The 13,808-nt window shown below is 32.2% G+C and overlaps 1 protein-coding gene across 3 annotated transcripts; it reads right to left on the minus strand.

The window, feature by feature from the left end:
• Window positions 1-2,312: 2,312 nt before the first annotated feature.
• LOC140867664 (malonyl-coenzyme:anthocyanin 5-O-glucoside-6'''-O-malonyltransferase-like) lies at window positions 2,313-3,589 on the minus strand. Of its 3 annotated transcripts, none has more exons than XM_073272716.1 (3): window positions 3,037-3,589; window positions 2,800-2,901; window positions 2,313-2,487 (listed from the first exon to the last, which is right to left on the minus strand). In XM_073272716.1, the coding sequence occupies exons 1-3, from the start codon at window positions 3,479-3,481 to the stop codon at window positions 2,447-2,449; spliced, it is 588 nt and encodes a 195-aa protein (XP_073128817.1). In that variant the 5' UTR covers window positions 3,482-3,589; the 3' UTR covers window positions 2,313-2,446. The 3 variants fall into 3 exon arrangements, with proteins under 3 accessions (XP_073128817.1, XP_073128815.1, XP_073128816.1); XM_073272714.1 differs by having other exon boundaries at window positions 2,986-3,589; XM_073272715.1 differs by having other exon boundaries at window positions 2,313-2,478; window positions 2,797-2,901; window positions 2,986-3,589.
• Window positions 3,590-13,808: the final 10,219 nt, after the last annotated feature.

A 13,808-nucleotide genomic window follows, 5' to 3' on the forward strand; every position in this document is an offset into this window, starting at 1 on the left:
CTGTGTTGTAAAAAGTCCGCTTAAAGACAACGCATAAAAAGCGTTGTTGTTGCTAAAAAAGAAAACACGGAAAAATCGTTGTCTTTTTCAAATATCACAACGTTTTTTATGCATTGTCTTTGCTCAAAACGACAACGCTTTTTCGTGTTGTCTTTGACCGTGGTCTTTCACAATACTGGCTACGACAACACTTTTTCATGACAATAACAACGCAGAAAAAGCATTGTCGTTTGCCGTTTTTCTTATAGTTTTTATTGAGATTTAAATGATTGAAGTCAAGAAAACAAAATTTGGGTTGAAAATTTGAAGGATGATTTTTCGTTCAAATATTTAAATGGTTTGGTTGTTTTTGGTTCGAATCTTTTGAAGTTTCATTTGTGTTGGATGGTATTTTTGATGGAAAAATGTTCCAAAATGTTTTAGGATTTGAAAAAGGGTCGAAAAAGTACGAAAAAAAAAGGCGGATTTGTGGTGGCAGCGCGCCCGCTTCTGTCTACTTCAAGATAGATCTGAGATCTAGATACCATCAGATGCGGGTACGAGACTCAGATATTTCTATGACTACCCTTTTGAGGGCGCGCCCGCACTGTTGGCCGAGTGGCGCCCTGCGCAGTAGGTTCACATTTCCCACCACATTTTTTATGTTTTTGGTTCCTAAAAATTATGTTTATGATATTTTAATTTATTTTAAGTATTTTTAAGAATGCTTATGGAAAAGTTTCAAGTTTTCGATGCCCGGGATGGACGGAACGACTCACGTGGACCGATTATACCATGTAATGCATGTTTGTGTTTCAACCTTCATGAACACTATTTTTTATGAAAATCATGAAATGTTAGGAAGTATTTTAAGCACTAATGGTTCTATCATTGTTTTATGCATGCACGAGTGTTCTATGAAAGTTTATGAATATGAAATAATAAAGATACGCATAGTGGTTAAAGTTGGTATAGACGGTATTCGGTGCGCATATCAACCAAAACCAGTATGGACGGTAAAGAAAGAGATGGTAAGCATACTAGTCAAGGCAATATGGATGGTATGAAAGAGCGCATATTGGCCAAAGCCAGTATGGACGGTATGAAAGAGCGCATATTGGCCAAGACTAGTATGGTCGATACAGAGATGGTGCGTCTATTAGCTAAGGCCAGTATGGACGGTATTCGGTGCGCATATTGATCAAGGCTATTAGGGATGGTACATCTATATGTTGGTTGTTCAATGACCATGATCACGGTAACCCCATGTTCTAATATGATGTGATTATCACAATTACATGTAACTAGTCACACAAAAATGATAAGTTTTATGTTATGTTTATTTATGGCCCTGCATTGAGTTCCAAGTTTTTCCATATGAGATATATATGCATTTTTTTGGTAATGATGTTATCGATGAGTTTATTGATGATTATGGAGTCAGGGAATGAAAAGGAGCAGACGGTCGGGTCGGCAAGAGATGCATGAGCGCCTTGTTATGAAAACAATTTTATTATGCACAATATTTTGTTTTGATGAGATGAAAAATAAGTTTCAGCATTTTCTTTTGATGGCCATGATTGGTAAAGTTTTGAAGAATTTATTTTTCGTTATTTATGTTGCACTTTTAAATTATTTTATTTTATGAAGAGGATATTACTTCCGCAAATTTTTCTTCCGCAATGTTTTTAAATATGAATGTTTGAGTAACGTTTCAAAAGAACTTTTGGGACGTTACATTCTAACCAGTCAAGGCTGCCAACTACTCAAAAGAACTAGTCCGAACAAGCTAAACCAGTCAGAACCATTTCAAGTAGTTCAACAAGTTCAACCAGTGAGAACAGTTTATTTAGCCCAAACCAGTTATTGGTCTTATTCAAAGAAGTCAAGGATGTGGTTTTAAACACTAAGACATCTCAACCCACTACAAGAAAAACGCAAAAAGACAACGGATTTTATCTGTTGTCGTAGGGGGTTAAAAACTGTTGTAACTGAGGGTGTTGTTAAAAGTACGCACCTACGACCCGTTGTCGTAGGTGCATATACGACAACGGATTTTATTCGTTATCGTTAGGGGCGAATCCGTTGTCTTTGATAGAAACGACAACGGATTTTATTCGTTGTCGTAGGGGCGTGCTTTTAACAATACCATCAGTTACAACAGTTTTAGACCCCTACGACAACGGATTTTATCCGTTGTTGTTTTCCATATAAAAAACAAAAAAAAAATTAAAAAATATATACAAATTTCAATATTATAAATAAACCAAAATTTAAAATTTCAAAAATAAAATTTAATATATAATTTTTTAGTATTACAAATCACTCAAAATTAGAATTCTAATTCAATACAAATCGGAACATTCAAACATCAAATATACAACTTGCAGCAATTTCCCGAGCTCCTCATTGTTCCTCATGGCTCATGGCCAACAGCAAGTGTCTCGAGATTATCCTGTTCTTGTTATCACACACAGCATTTCCAACCAATTCCAACACCTTCAATCACTAACCAAAATGTTGGATAAAAAAACGAAATATATTAATACTAACTTGGTGTCGAGGCCTAAAAGTATTTTACAGGACAACACCTACACATATTATTTCATCAACCATATCTGAAATTTGAAACCACCACTTACCACCATTAATATATTATACGAGTCAATAATTATGCAATGTTTCAATATCACTATTTCACCATGCTAGCATTTGGAAGGCCCATTTAACATATTTTTCACGGAACAAGGATGCCAAATTTTATTGAGGAAAATGTAATCTCGAAGTAGCCATAAAATGCAAGCATAAATTATGCACTACCTTCATTATACGTGTATGGAACACATTTGAGAGGTACAAGGAACCTGCTAGAATACCAGAGATCCCTGGTAGCATAGATCTTTTCCAGGATGACAAGAGGAGCTGCAAGATAGCAATTAGCAAAGTTAGCATAATAATAAGTATAAAGAAAAAGGTAACGACATAAAAGAATGAATAGGCTGGTACCTAAACTCAAGAAACAAAATGATACTAAACAAATCAAAACAAAGGCCAAACCCTCAATTCCGAATTTGTTGACCGAAGCCCAGGCTTTCATGAAAGGAACAATCGAGCTGGAGTCTCCGATGGCGTGGTGATTGGAGAAACCCAGGCAGATTCCATGGTCTGGGAACAGTGTCACCTGCACAGCTAACACAGGGAAAACCACAGCATCCGTCGAATGAGTAGCCGGCGGGAGATTCGGAACACAGGCGTACAACTCGTCGGCAACTCGAGGGTGGTTCCCGGTGAGGTGATTGAAGTCTTTCATGCATTCGGCTATGGTAAGCGACACAGAGTCTCCCACCACGAATCTCGAATAGGGCCTGCTGGAATCCAGAGGATGGACGATAATCCCAGAAAGTCGCATGAAATGCTTGAGCGTCTGGAGCAACGATTCCTTGAGTTTGGGGACGATGGATTCCACGAAAAAAGACTTGGAGATGGGGAAATCGAAGAACATCAGAAGCTCCACTGGGTGGAAATAGATACATACCTCATCAAACACCTTCCTAGAAAAATATATATATACATCAATCACGGTTCAAGTTCCGGATTCTCGGTGAAAATGTAAACCTCATCAAACCCCTTCCTGGAAATATAAGAAAAAAGAAAACAAGGAAACAAGTTACTTGATGGTCAAATTACTATAAATTCACCAATGTCTTTATTATTATTATTATTTTTGTAAATTTTTCAGATATTAACTTTTTCACATAATTTTGCGCATAGTGATAATATTTGAGAATGGTTACAATCCCATGAGAAAATTAATTTAAGCTAGCAGTTCTAAAGTTCCTATTATTTTAAATATGTGTGTGTGCACAATAACTCTTTTTCATTTAAGAATTTCAACAGTTGGATTAAACTAATAATATAACAATATTTGACCCAAAAAATAGTACATAAAATTTAGATCAAATTAGTCACATGATGCGTAAACACTACATTAACTCTAGCAAGAATAATATTAAAAAATGGTTCACCAAAAAATTGAGAAAGTGGAGCTCGCACATTATGACAGTGAAATATGAGGTAGGAATTAATGCAAACTACTAGATGGAGTAGAATCTATTCGGTGAAGAAATCATTCATTAAAGAATTGATGATCATATATACCCATAAATCCGCATTATTCACAACTCACCTCTGAATGTATGCATCCCCATGAGAAAAAAGGTTGTTTAGTGTTCCTTGGTTTTCCGCCGCAACCTCTGTATTCATACAATTCACAGGAAGTATATACACATCTTGGCACCCTCTGAAATGAAGTTTCGAGAGGTACACTGCCACAAGTAACAACCTACAGTACACAATCACTCTATGATGTAAAGTGTAAGAAAAAATCACTGAGGAGAGCAGAGCACCAATGCTTAACAAGATTCAGGCCACATCCAGCAAACAATTTAGCAGCATAATAGAAACTGGGAGAGCACCAATGTTTAACAATATTCCAAAAGCAAAAGACCAAGAATCTCCGTATTAGTAACTCAAACATGTTGACATGGTGAATTGGTTGGAGGATGAAACTTGAGTTCTTGTAACACTCTACGCCTCCAAAGACATCTCTAAGAAAATGAGATCAGATTCAGAACTATCTTATATTTTCCAAGTTTAAAGAGAAAAGTCACACAAGGCAAAGCTAAAGGTGACGATAAAATAATCTTTCAAGTCCTCAACAAGGTTAAAAATAAAAAGATAAAGCAATACGAAGCCATGTACACAAATTGAAGCACAATGTATCGCCTTTTCTCAGCGAATAACACTGCAAAAGTAGAAAATTCCAGCGGCCACCATTTTTTACCTGAAAATTAGCACAGAAAATGCCAAACCAAAACTTACCAAAACTTACAAGTATTAATATAATATATGAAGTAGAATGGAGTGTTTCCTGTATATAAATAATAAGTTAAATATCAAGTCCTATCTAGCTAGCTAGATCACAAGAACATGGTAATTAAAATCTGCTACCTCAACTTATGCCAACTAGCCATACCCTCCCCCCTCCCCACCCCGAGAGAGTATACATGGGTGCCAATATGTATCCTAAATCCTAATCATGTATCTTCTTTATTTTTCTTACATTCCATCCTTTACACACAGTCGGACTGATGGTTGTGTCTCGCCACTGTCGAGTTCTCGATCTTCAAAGCCCCTTCAGCTGTTGAACTAATCCGGCTAGTGCAGCCAACTTCTTGAATGCATTCGCAACGACCACATAAGATGCTTTGGCGGTCGATATCATTCTTGTCAACTGCAAAACGGAAGAGTAAGTTACAAGTTAGCTCTAACTTGTGTTGATTGATATGCTTGCAAGTTGAATCATATATCAAGATGTGTGGAATTCATGAACCTCACATTTATGAAGTTTCAAATTCTTGGAAGCTTGATGATTTGTTTATTTTAATTTATTTTTTTTGTATATGGACCAAGTATGGTTTATAAGAAGCTCACCGGAGGCGATTAAGGAAGCCAAATTAATGTTGATATTATCAATCTCTACGACCTCTTCACCAGTGGTGCTCAACTGCCAAAACAATGGCCAAAAGAGATTTCAGCAACTGCCTAGGAAATGTCTTTATGCCAATTTGCCTGCAAATTATTTATAGTGCAGAAGCAGACAAGTAAATCATAAGGATGCACTTCAAATCTTGTGAGCCGCAAATGTCTTTATGTAGAATCAATAGATTTTTATCACCATAATTTTTAAAACATATATATATATTACAATTTATTTTTATTAGCTCCTCGTTTACGTTACCAAATTTCATTCTCATTCTTAGATAAACCTCAGCGAATTTAACAAAAAAAGACAAAGAAACACCACAACAACAAAAAATAAATACCCGTTACTTACTCTAATTGTTTTCTCCGGAGTTAGAGCAGCCCCAATGCTCACCAGAATATATCCAAACACGGCTGAAACGAGTTAAAAAGAGTGGAATGTTTCAGAATGGTTTCCTAAACTTTGATTCCAAGCTAAAACACTTCTAATCAACCCAAAATGGCTAATAAAGGATAAGGGCAGTCACCTGGTGCAGAATCAACCACGAACATGGCTTCGAGACACGCACAGTAGGGATCCTAACTGAATGGAGGTCGGACGACCTATTTCCGGTGATCGATCGGCGAGTATGGTGCCGGAGCAAAGCTGGGTCGAAGGGGCGATGGATTGCGGCTAGGGTTTGGATTTCCTTTTATTTCTTTTGTTCTTTGTTCTGTTAAGGAAGCTTGTAGGTAAATGTGTTAAATACGTAAGTTATCAGGTTTTTTTAAAATAATTTTTTTAAAAAAATTATAATAAAGGACAACGGTTTAGACAAAAGTGTTGTCTTACACTACATAAAACAATAAAAAAAGACAACGGTAAAAAAAACCGTTGTCGTAGAGCTTCAAAAAAATGCACATAGACAACAGTTAATTAAAACCGTTGTCATAGGCCTAAAAAACCCGCTCATAGACAACGGTTTTTAAAACCGTTGTCTTTTACACATATAAGACAACGATTTTTAAAAAATTGTTGTCTTCTTTCATTTAAATAAGGCCAACGACAACGGTTTTTGTAAAAACCGTTGTTAAAAGTCAAAAGACAACAGTTTGTGTATAAAACCGTTGTCTTTTTAGTGTGGTTAATTAGCATATTTGTTGTAGTGACCACTGACTGGTCTACCTGCTCAAAACCGATGAGATGTTGAAGATATTTCCGTTGGAATTTTTTGTCGTTAAATTGATTCATCAACATCTATATCCATGGAAGAAAAAGTCACACTTCAAGAGCAGACAAATGGATGTCATTAAATTCTCAATACTCAAGTCTTCAAATATTTACCAAAAATTGTACCTGCGGACAGACTAATTTATCAGTTGCAGTAACCGCTCTCATCCATTTTGGGAAAGGGTTTTGTCTAGAATTTATTGAAGCAAGGACAAAGAGTTATGGTGAAAGGTGATATCTTTACTTTACTCAAGCATTTAATGAAGAATACAATCAAACGTTGGTATTGATGCCTATATATAGTGGATTCTAACAAGCTTAAAAATAACTAAAACTTTGATCTACGCACATTATCAAGCTTGCATATTTTGAGCACTTGCTATTTCCAAACATCTACACTGCTCAAAAAGCCCATGCATATAAGTCTAAATATCATATCATTAAATATCATCAAGGTCTTAGAGTCAATCTTTCAATTTCTCATCTTGGACCGTTAAAGATTTTCTTGCCAGTTTGAATCTTTGGATCCATTCATTCTTTCTTACTTTTATCTGTATTGGTGTTGAGATGTTTTGTCTTCATTTGTGGCGGGAGTTCCGACTAAGGCAAAGGATAAGTCATAAAGTTGTAGTGGGTTGTATAAAAATTTGGTATAAACCAAAGTCTTCTAGTGATTCTTTCCTAAGTGGAAGAGGGAAGACCTAGAAGGAGTTTACCTTCCAACTTTTATGTATAATATTATCAACAAAATATTTGTACCGTTTGTCCCCACAATCTTTTTGGTTCAACCATTTTTGAATGAGAAAAATAGTCTTGTTTAGCTAACACTAACAAGACAAGTTTTTTTATTTGAAAATGTCTTTAAAATATTTTAAAATTGTGTATTCATCCCTTTTTACACATACAACCGATCTCAATAGCTTACCTACTCCACCAACAGACACCCCCCTTAGAAGCAATATAAAATTGAGTATTGCTTCAAGACAATCATCATAATGAAATTTGTTTTCTATCTCAATTGGTTACAACATCGTGCTGATAAACGTGTTATAAATCACAAGAGAATCATAGGCGGATAGAGAAAATTCATAAGATTCAATACTCAAGTACATTTTTTCATCAGAAATGGCACCCGATCCCGTATTACTTGCCCTTGCGGATGGGTTTAGACCCCATCATGCGGGTCCGGGATCTGTCCCATGATTTAGTGGACCCGTCCTATCATTATATTCCTCTATATAAATATAGAAATATAAAAAATATACATATATATATATATGTATGTATATAAGTGATGATATAATTATATTTTTCTTATAATGAATAATTTATTACTTATCCATAATTTTAGTTTATAATATTGTAAGATTGAAATAACTTTATTTTATTATCATATGTTTATTATGAAATTAAATTACTATAAGTTTTAAATTATTTTTAAATTTCATACAAATATATAGATTTCAATTTGTCATAATTCTTCCTAAATATTGTTAGTAAAAAGCTGGAAAGTAACTATTGAATTATCATTGATTTTTATTTTTTTAAAAAAATTTGTTTAAAAAAATCTAAAAGTAATATAATTTTTCACAAATCATGTCACGCCCCGGGCCTTCGCCCGCATCTACGCGACTGCACAATGGGCCCTTATAACAACTACTTTGAATTCGTCATCGCTTTACAAAAATAATTAACACAAGTTGTTATAGAAGCACATTGTAGCTCATTATACACTTAGTTTAAATCTTTCATTTTTTCGTGTGGGAAGGGGTATCACAATCACCCCTCTTTCAGAACGCGACGTTCTCGTCACGGCCTGAGCCCTCGATCCACCAACACCGGAAATCTAGAGGTGGCTCCTGCAGGTTCAAGAGGTCTCTATAGCAACTGCTTTGTATTCGTCCTCGCTTTACAAAAATGATTAACTCAAGTTGTTATAGTAGTCCATTGTAGTGCATTATAAACTCATTTTAAACTTTTTCATTTTTCTCATGGTTGACAAGAATATCGCAGATCCAACGAATCTAACTCAAATTAGACCGTTGGTTTACGAGGCGAAATGGGTCCCAAGTTTAGAAAAACACATCTCATTATCATCCCTAATTTTTATAAACCTAGTCACCATATTTATTGAGAAAAATAGTAGAATACAAAATTTTAAAAATATATAATAATCACACATCGAACTAAATAAAAATAATCAACTACAATAATAAATTATCTATAAAAGGGTAATGAAATTTTAATGAAAAAAATTAAGAAATTTGAATGAAAAATTAAAATCATGCAACCTTTTTAAATAACATATGAATTATGAACATTAGTATTCCGATGCACGCGTAGAATATTGTTACAATCTTTTTTTCACAAAAACTCTTGTGAGACGGTTTCATGGGTCAATTTTGTGAGACGGATCATTTTTTTTAGACCCGTGAAAAAAATGGGTTGAGTTGTCTCGTTTCACGGATAAAAACCCGAGAGACCGTCTCATAAGAGACCTAATCGTCCTTTTTTAATCAAAAACAAAAAAAATAGTAAAATTTAAACAAATGCAAAAGATATAACATTTTTGCAAAAAAAATAATCAACTAATAACAATAGGCACAATAGAGGGGTAAATTACAAATCAATACCTAAACCCATTTTCAACTTACATTTCAATACCTACTCCACTAAAACTTATTTTCTACTCTCTGGAGAAAGAAAATTTTGTTTATAAATGTCACTTATACCCTTATCTATTACCCTCCTCTTAAACCATTAAAAAAATGAGAGAATGAAAACTAAAAACAAAACTAATCCAAATAGTATTTATATAAAAATTCAAATTAAAATTAAAGAACATAAAACATATCATATAAATGCTTATGTTCATACAGGAGCAAGTATGTGTTTAGGAAGCAAACATATACTTGCAAATCATTATTGGAAGAAATATGATAAAGGATTAAAAGTTCGAATAGGAGATGGATCAATAATCATGCTTGATACAGTAGCAGAAAAATTATAGAGATTGAGGAAACAAAATTTATAATACTCATTATATACCAAATAGAATCAGGAATGGACATTATAATAGGAAATAACTTTTTAAGATAATATCTTTCTTTTACACAATTTGAAGATCACATAACTTTAAACAAAGGATCATCAATGATTTACATTCTTAAATTACGAACAGCATTTCGTGTAGGAAATGAAGGATTTACAAAGAATTTTCATAAACAAAATACAAATCCAATAGAACTAAAAATAGAAAATATTTTAACGATTAATCCTGAAAAAGAAATCATGAAGAAATTTCATGATATTTGTTCTGAAAATCCTCAGGAAAACATTTAAAAAAGAAAACAATTTATTGCTTCAATAAAACTTAAAGACCCTAATATCACAATCTGTGAAGCACCAAGAAGATGCAACATGGATGATGTAAAAATATTCGAAAAAGAGGTTAAAAAATTACTAAAACTTAAGATAATCATCCCAAGTAAGAGTACACACTCCTCACCAGCCTTTTATGTCAGTAAAAAAGATACTGATAAGAAAAGAATGGTAATAGATTATCAAAAAATGAATAAAGCAACAATTATGGATGGTTATTATATCCCAAATAAGAATGATTTACTATCTTATATAGAAGAAATGAAATATTTTTTCAGTTTAGATTGTAAATCAGGATTCTGGCAAATTCAGCTAGAACCACAAACACAATTACTTACAGCATTCAGTTGTCCAAAAGGACAGTATCAATGGACTGTATTACCTTTAGGACTTAAACAAGCACCAGGTATTTTCCAAAGATACATGGATGAATCCTTTAAACCATATGTAGATTTTTGTTGTGTTTATATAGATGACATATTAATTTATTCAAAAACATTAGATCAACATTATAAAGATCTCATGACAGTATTAACTTATTCTGGAAATTACATTAAGAAACTTGCAGAAATCATAAAATCTCTTCAGGCAAAACTTAAACAGGATTATAAGTGGAAATGGTCTAAAGAAGATACTAATTATATTGACACTATTAAAAAAATAATAATTAGTAATCTTCCTGAGTTATATTTTCCTTCAAATAAAGACATAACAATAATAATTGAAACAGACGCTTCAGGTGAATACTGGGAAGCATGTTTAAAAGCTTATACAAGAGAAAGAAACTTAGAAAAACTTACTAAAACAGCTACCAAGAATAATGAAGAATTATGTAATTATACATCAAGAACTTTTCAAGGTGCACAACTGAATTATCACTCAAATGAAAAAAATTATTAGCTTTAATATTCACAATTAGAACTTAAGAAATTTATCTTATTTCTAAACCATTTTTAGTAAGAACAGATAATATGAATTTAACATATTTCAAGACGAGAAAAATATCAAAAAATGCTAGGAGAAATACAGCGAGGTTAATTAGATGGAAATTAGAATTGAACCATTATCAGTTCGAGATCCAGCACGTCAATGGAACTGATAATTCATTATCCGACGCACTTCATCCAAATTATACTATACGTAATAACGAAATAACAAAGGAGATCCTAAATGATCCAGAAAATGACTGTGAGTCATCCGAACATGCCTTAGAAAGCATGGGAAATATAAATTGATGAAATGAGATTTATATTCAGAAACATGAATTATTTTATGGCTTCAAGTCATCCGAACATGCCTCAGAAAGCATGAAGAATATAAATTGATGAAATGAGATTTATATTCAGAAACAGAATTACTCTATGAGTAAAACAATCAATCTCATTTATGAAGATTGGTTCAATTCTTGCAAAAGAATTCATAAATGCAATGATACGCATAATAAAACTATCTGAATTACTCACGAAAAGAGTTAAATTACTAATTATTTTATATATATATATATATATATATATATATATATATATATTCTTGTGCATGATGGACAAATTAAATCAATTAGAGGAGATATTGATCGATATACAGGAAGAAATTCAAATTTTTCAACAAAAAGAAAAGAATGTAATCGGAAAAATTTAGAGGATAAAAGAAAAGATGGCAACCTCGTCGTCATCATCCTCACCAAGAACACCAATCAAGATAGCAACTTCATTTGACAAAATAATGTAGATGAATGAGAAACAGTCAGTGGTCACAGCCAACACTCACAATAAAAAAAAGAAAAAAAATAAAAAAGAATCGGTTGTCACAGCCAACACCGAGAAGAATGAAAAATAAGAAAGAACGTTTAAAAACGCCCTTAAAACAAGAGAAAGAAATATGGTCAATTTTGTCAAATAAGTTTTTAATCTCAATGTCTAAAGTTAATCCATGCATTAATAATCTGCTTTATTAACCGTTCTGATACTAGGTTGCGGAATTCTTATGGACTTCTTATTCATCGGTTTACAAATCTGATTCATTTGTAACAGATAAATTATTTAATTCCAATTTGGTTCCATTCATTAATTAGTATTACAAATTTTAGTTGATAAATTGATTCGAATATGGTTAAATCAAAATTTTTTATATGATATTCATGAAATGTATCATATTCATGATCATCCTCTGTTTCAAACCTGTTTTTAATTATTAATTTTCCATTTCTTATAAAGGATGATGACATGATTAATATATTTTGAATATTTCTTTAATTATTATTTTCATCATCAATTTCATCATATATTTCATTTATACTATGTTCACCAAATCGAACAATTATATAAGTTTCTACAATGAATAATTGTTGATTTATTGTATTCATTTCGTTATAGATCTGAATGTAGAGTGGATCTGTATTTTCTAGATTTTGAATTTTATTTCTCAATCTCGAAACTTTTTATTTAACATTAGTACTTCTTGCTTCAGAGTCATTCCATTCATGATAAAGTTTTGAATAATTTTTAAATTAAGGGCAACCATGGTTTGATTCTTTCTTTTGGATTGTCTCCTTGTGTCCAGTGATTAATAAAATTTTACTAGATGCAAAATTTATTTTAACCTTTGAATTTTCATCAATCTTTCCAGTTTTTGAGATCATGTCAATTAATGTTTTTATTTTTATATATCTCCGAAATTGTCGAGAGATCCATTATTGGTTTCTCTTCATTTGATCCTTCAAATAAGAACTTGTCTTTATTTCTTCGACATTGAATGTATATCATTGGTTGATAGAGGTTTTCATTATCCCAATCATCAAGGGTTAAATGAATACTCAATGTTAACACTGGATCATCTTTGAAGACTTCTTTCTTGAACTGGATAATACTATTTCTCAGTTGATATGGAAATAGTTCTATCTCTTGATTGTTGGGACTGACTTATAATCCACTTAGTAATCCATTTGAAAAGAACCTTGAGACTTCATGCGCTGGATCTAGGGGTGTTCACGGTTCGAATAACCGCCGATCCGAACCGAAACCGAAAATTCATTTGGATTTTCGGATTTTCGGTTTTCGGTTCGGTTTTTTTCCTACGGTTAACCGAACCAAACCGAAAAACCGATTTTTTTTATTTTTTTATTTTTTTAAATTTTTTGGCTTTGTTTTTGGTATTTAAATTTTTTTACTAATCAATTAATATGTGCATCAATGTGAGCTCAAAAAATTAATTTTATGGAAAAACTGGAAGAACAAAAGTCATAATTTGTTAGTTTAAAAAAAGACATACTTGGTTTAATTATTTATCTAATTAGAAAAACATACATGAGTTCAATTGTGGGTTCAACTTGAAAATTATATTGATTTAATGATTTTAAATAATATTGATTTTCAAATAGAAATAATTAAAAATTAATTAAGTTATTTTATTATATTATATATACATTTATTTGCACTATATATTACATTATTTATAAATTCATAAATTATTATTATTATTGAAATTAGAAACGTTAGAACTTTTTTTATTCTCAGTGCAGTTATTTTCAAATACATTTTTTGAAGCATTAAATAAAAAATATTTGTATGAATGTATGGCGTTATGAGTTTGTGGATTCTGATTATATTTGTATTGTATTAAATATTAACCAATGAGTTCGTCAATTTTTTTATGTTTCTAAATTCAAATTAATGTAGTGACTAGTGATTAGGATTAT

The sequence above is a fragment of the Henckelia pumila genome, chromosome 4 (assembly GCF_033568475.1).
Source record: "Henckelia pumila isolate YLH828 chromosome 4, ASM3356847v2, whole genome shotgun sequence".
Classification (NCBI taxonomy): Eukaryota; Viridiplantae; Streptophyta; class Magnoliopsida; order Lamiales; family Gesneriaceae; genus Henckelia; species Henckelia pumila.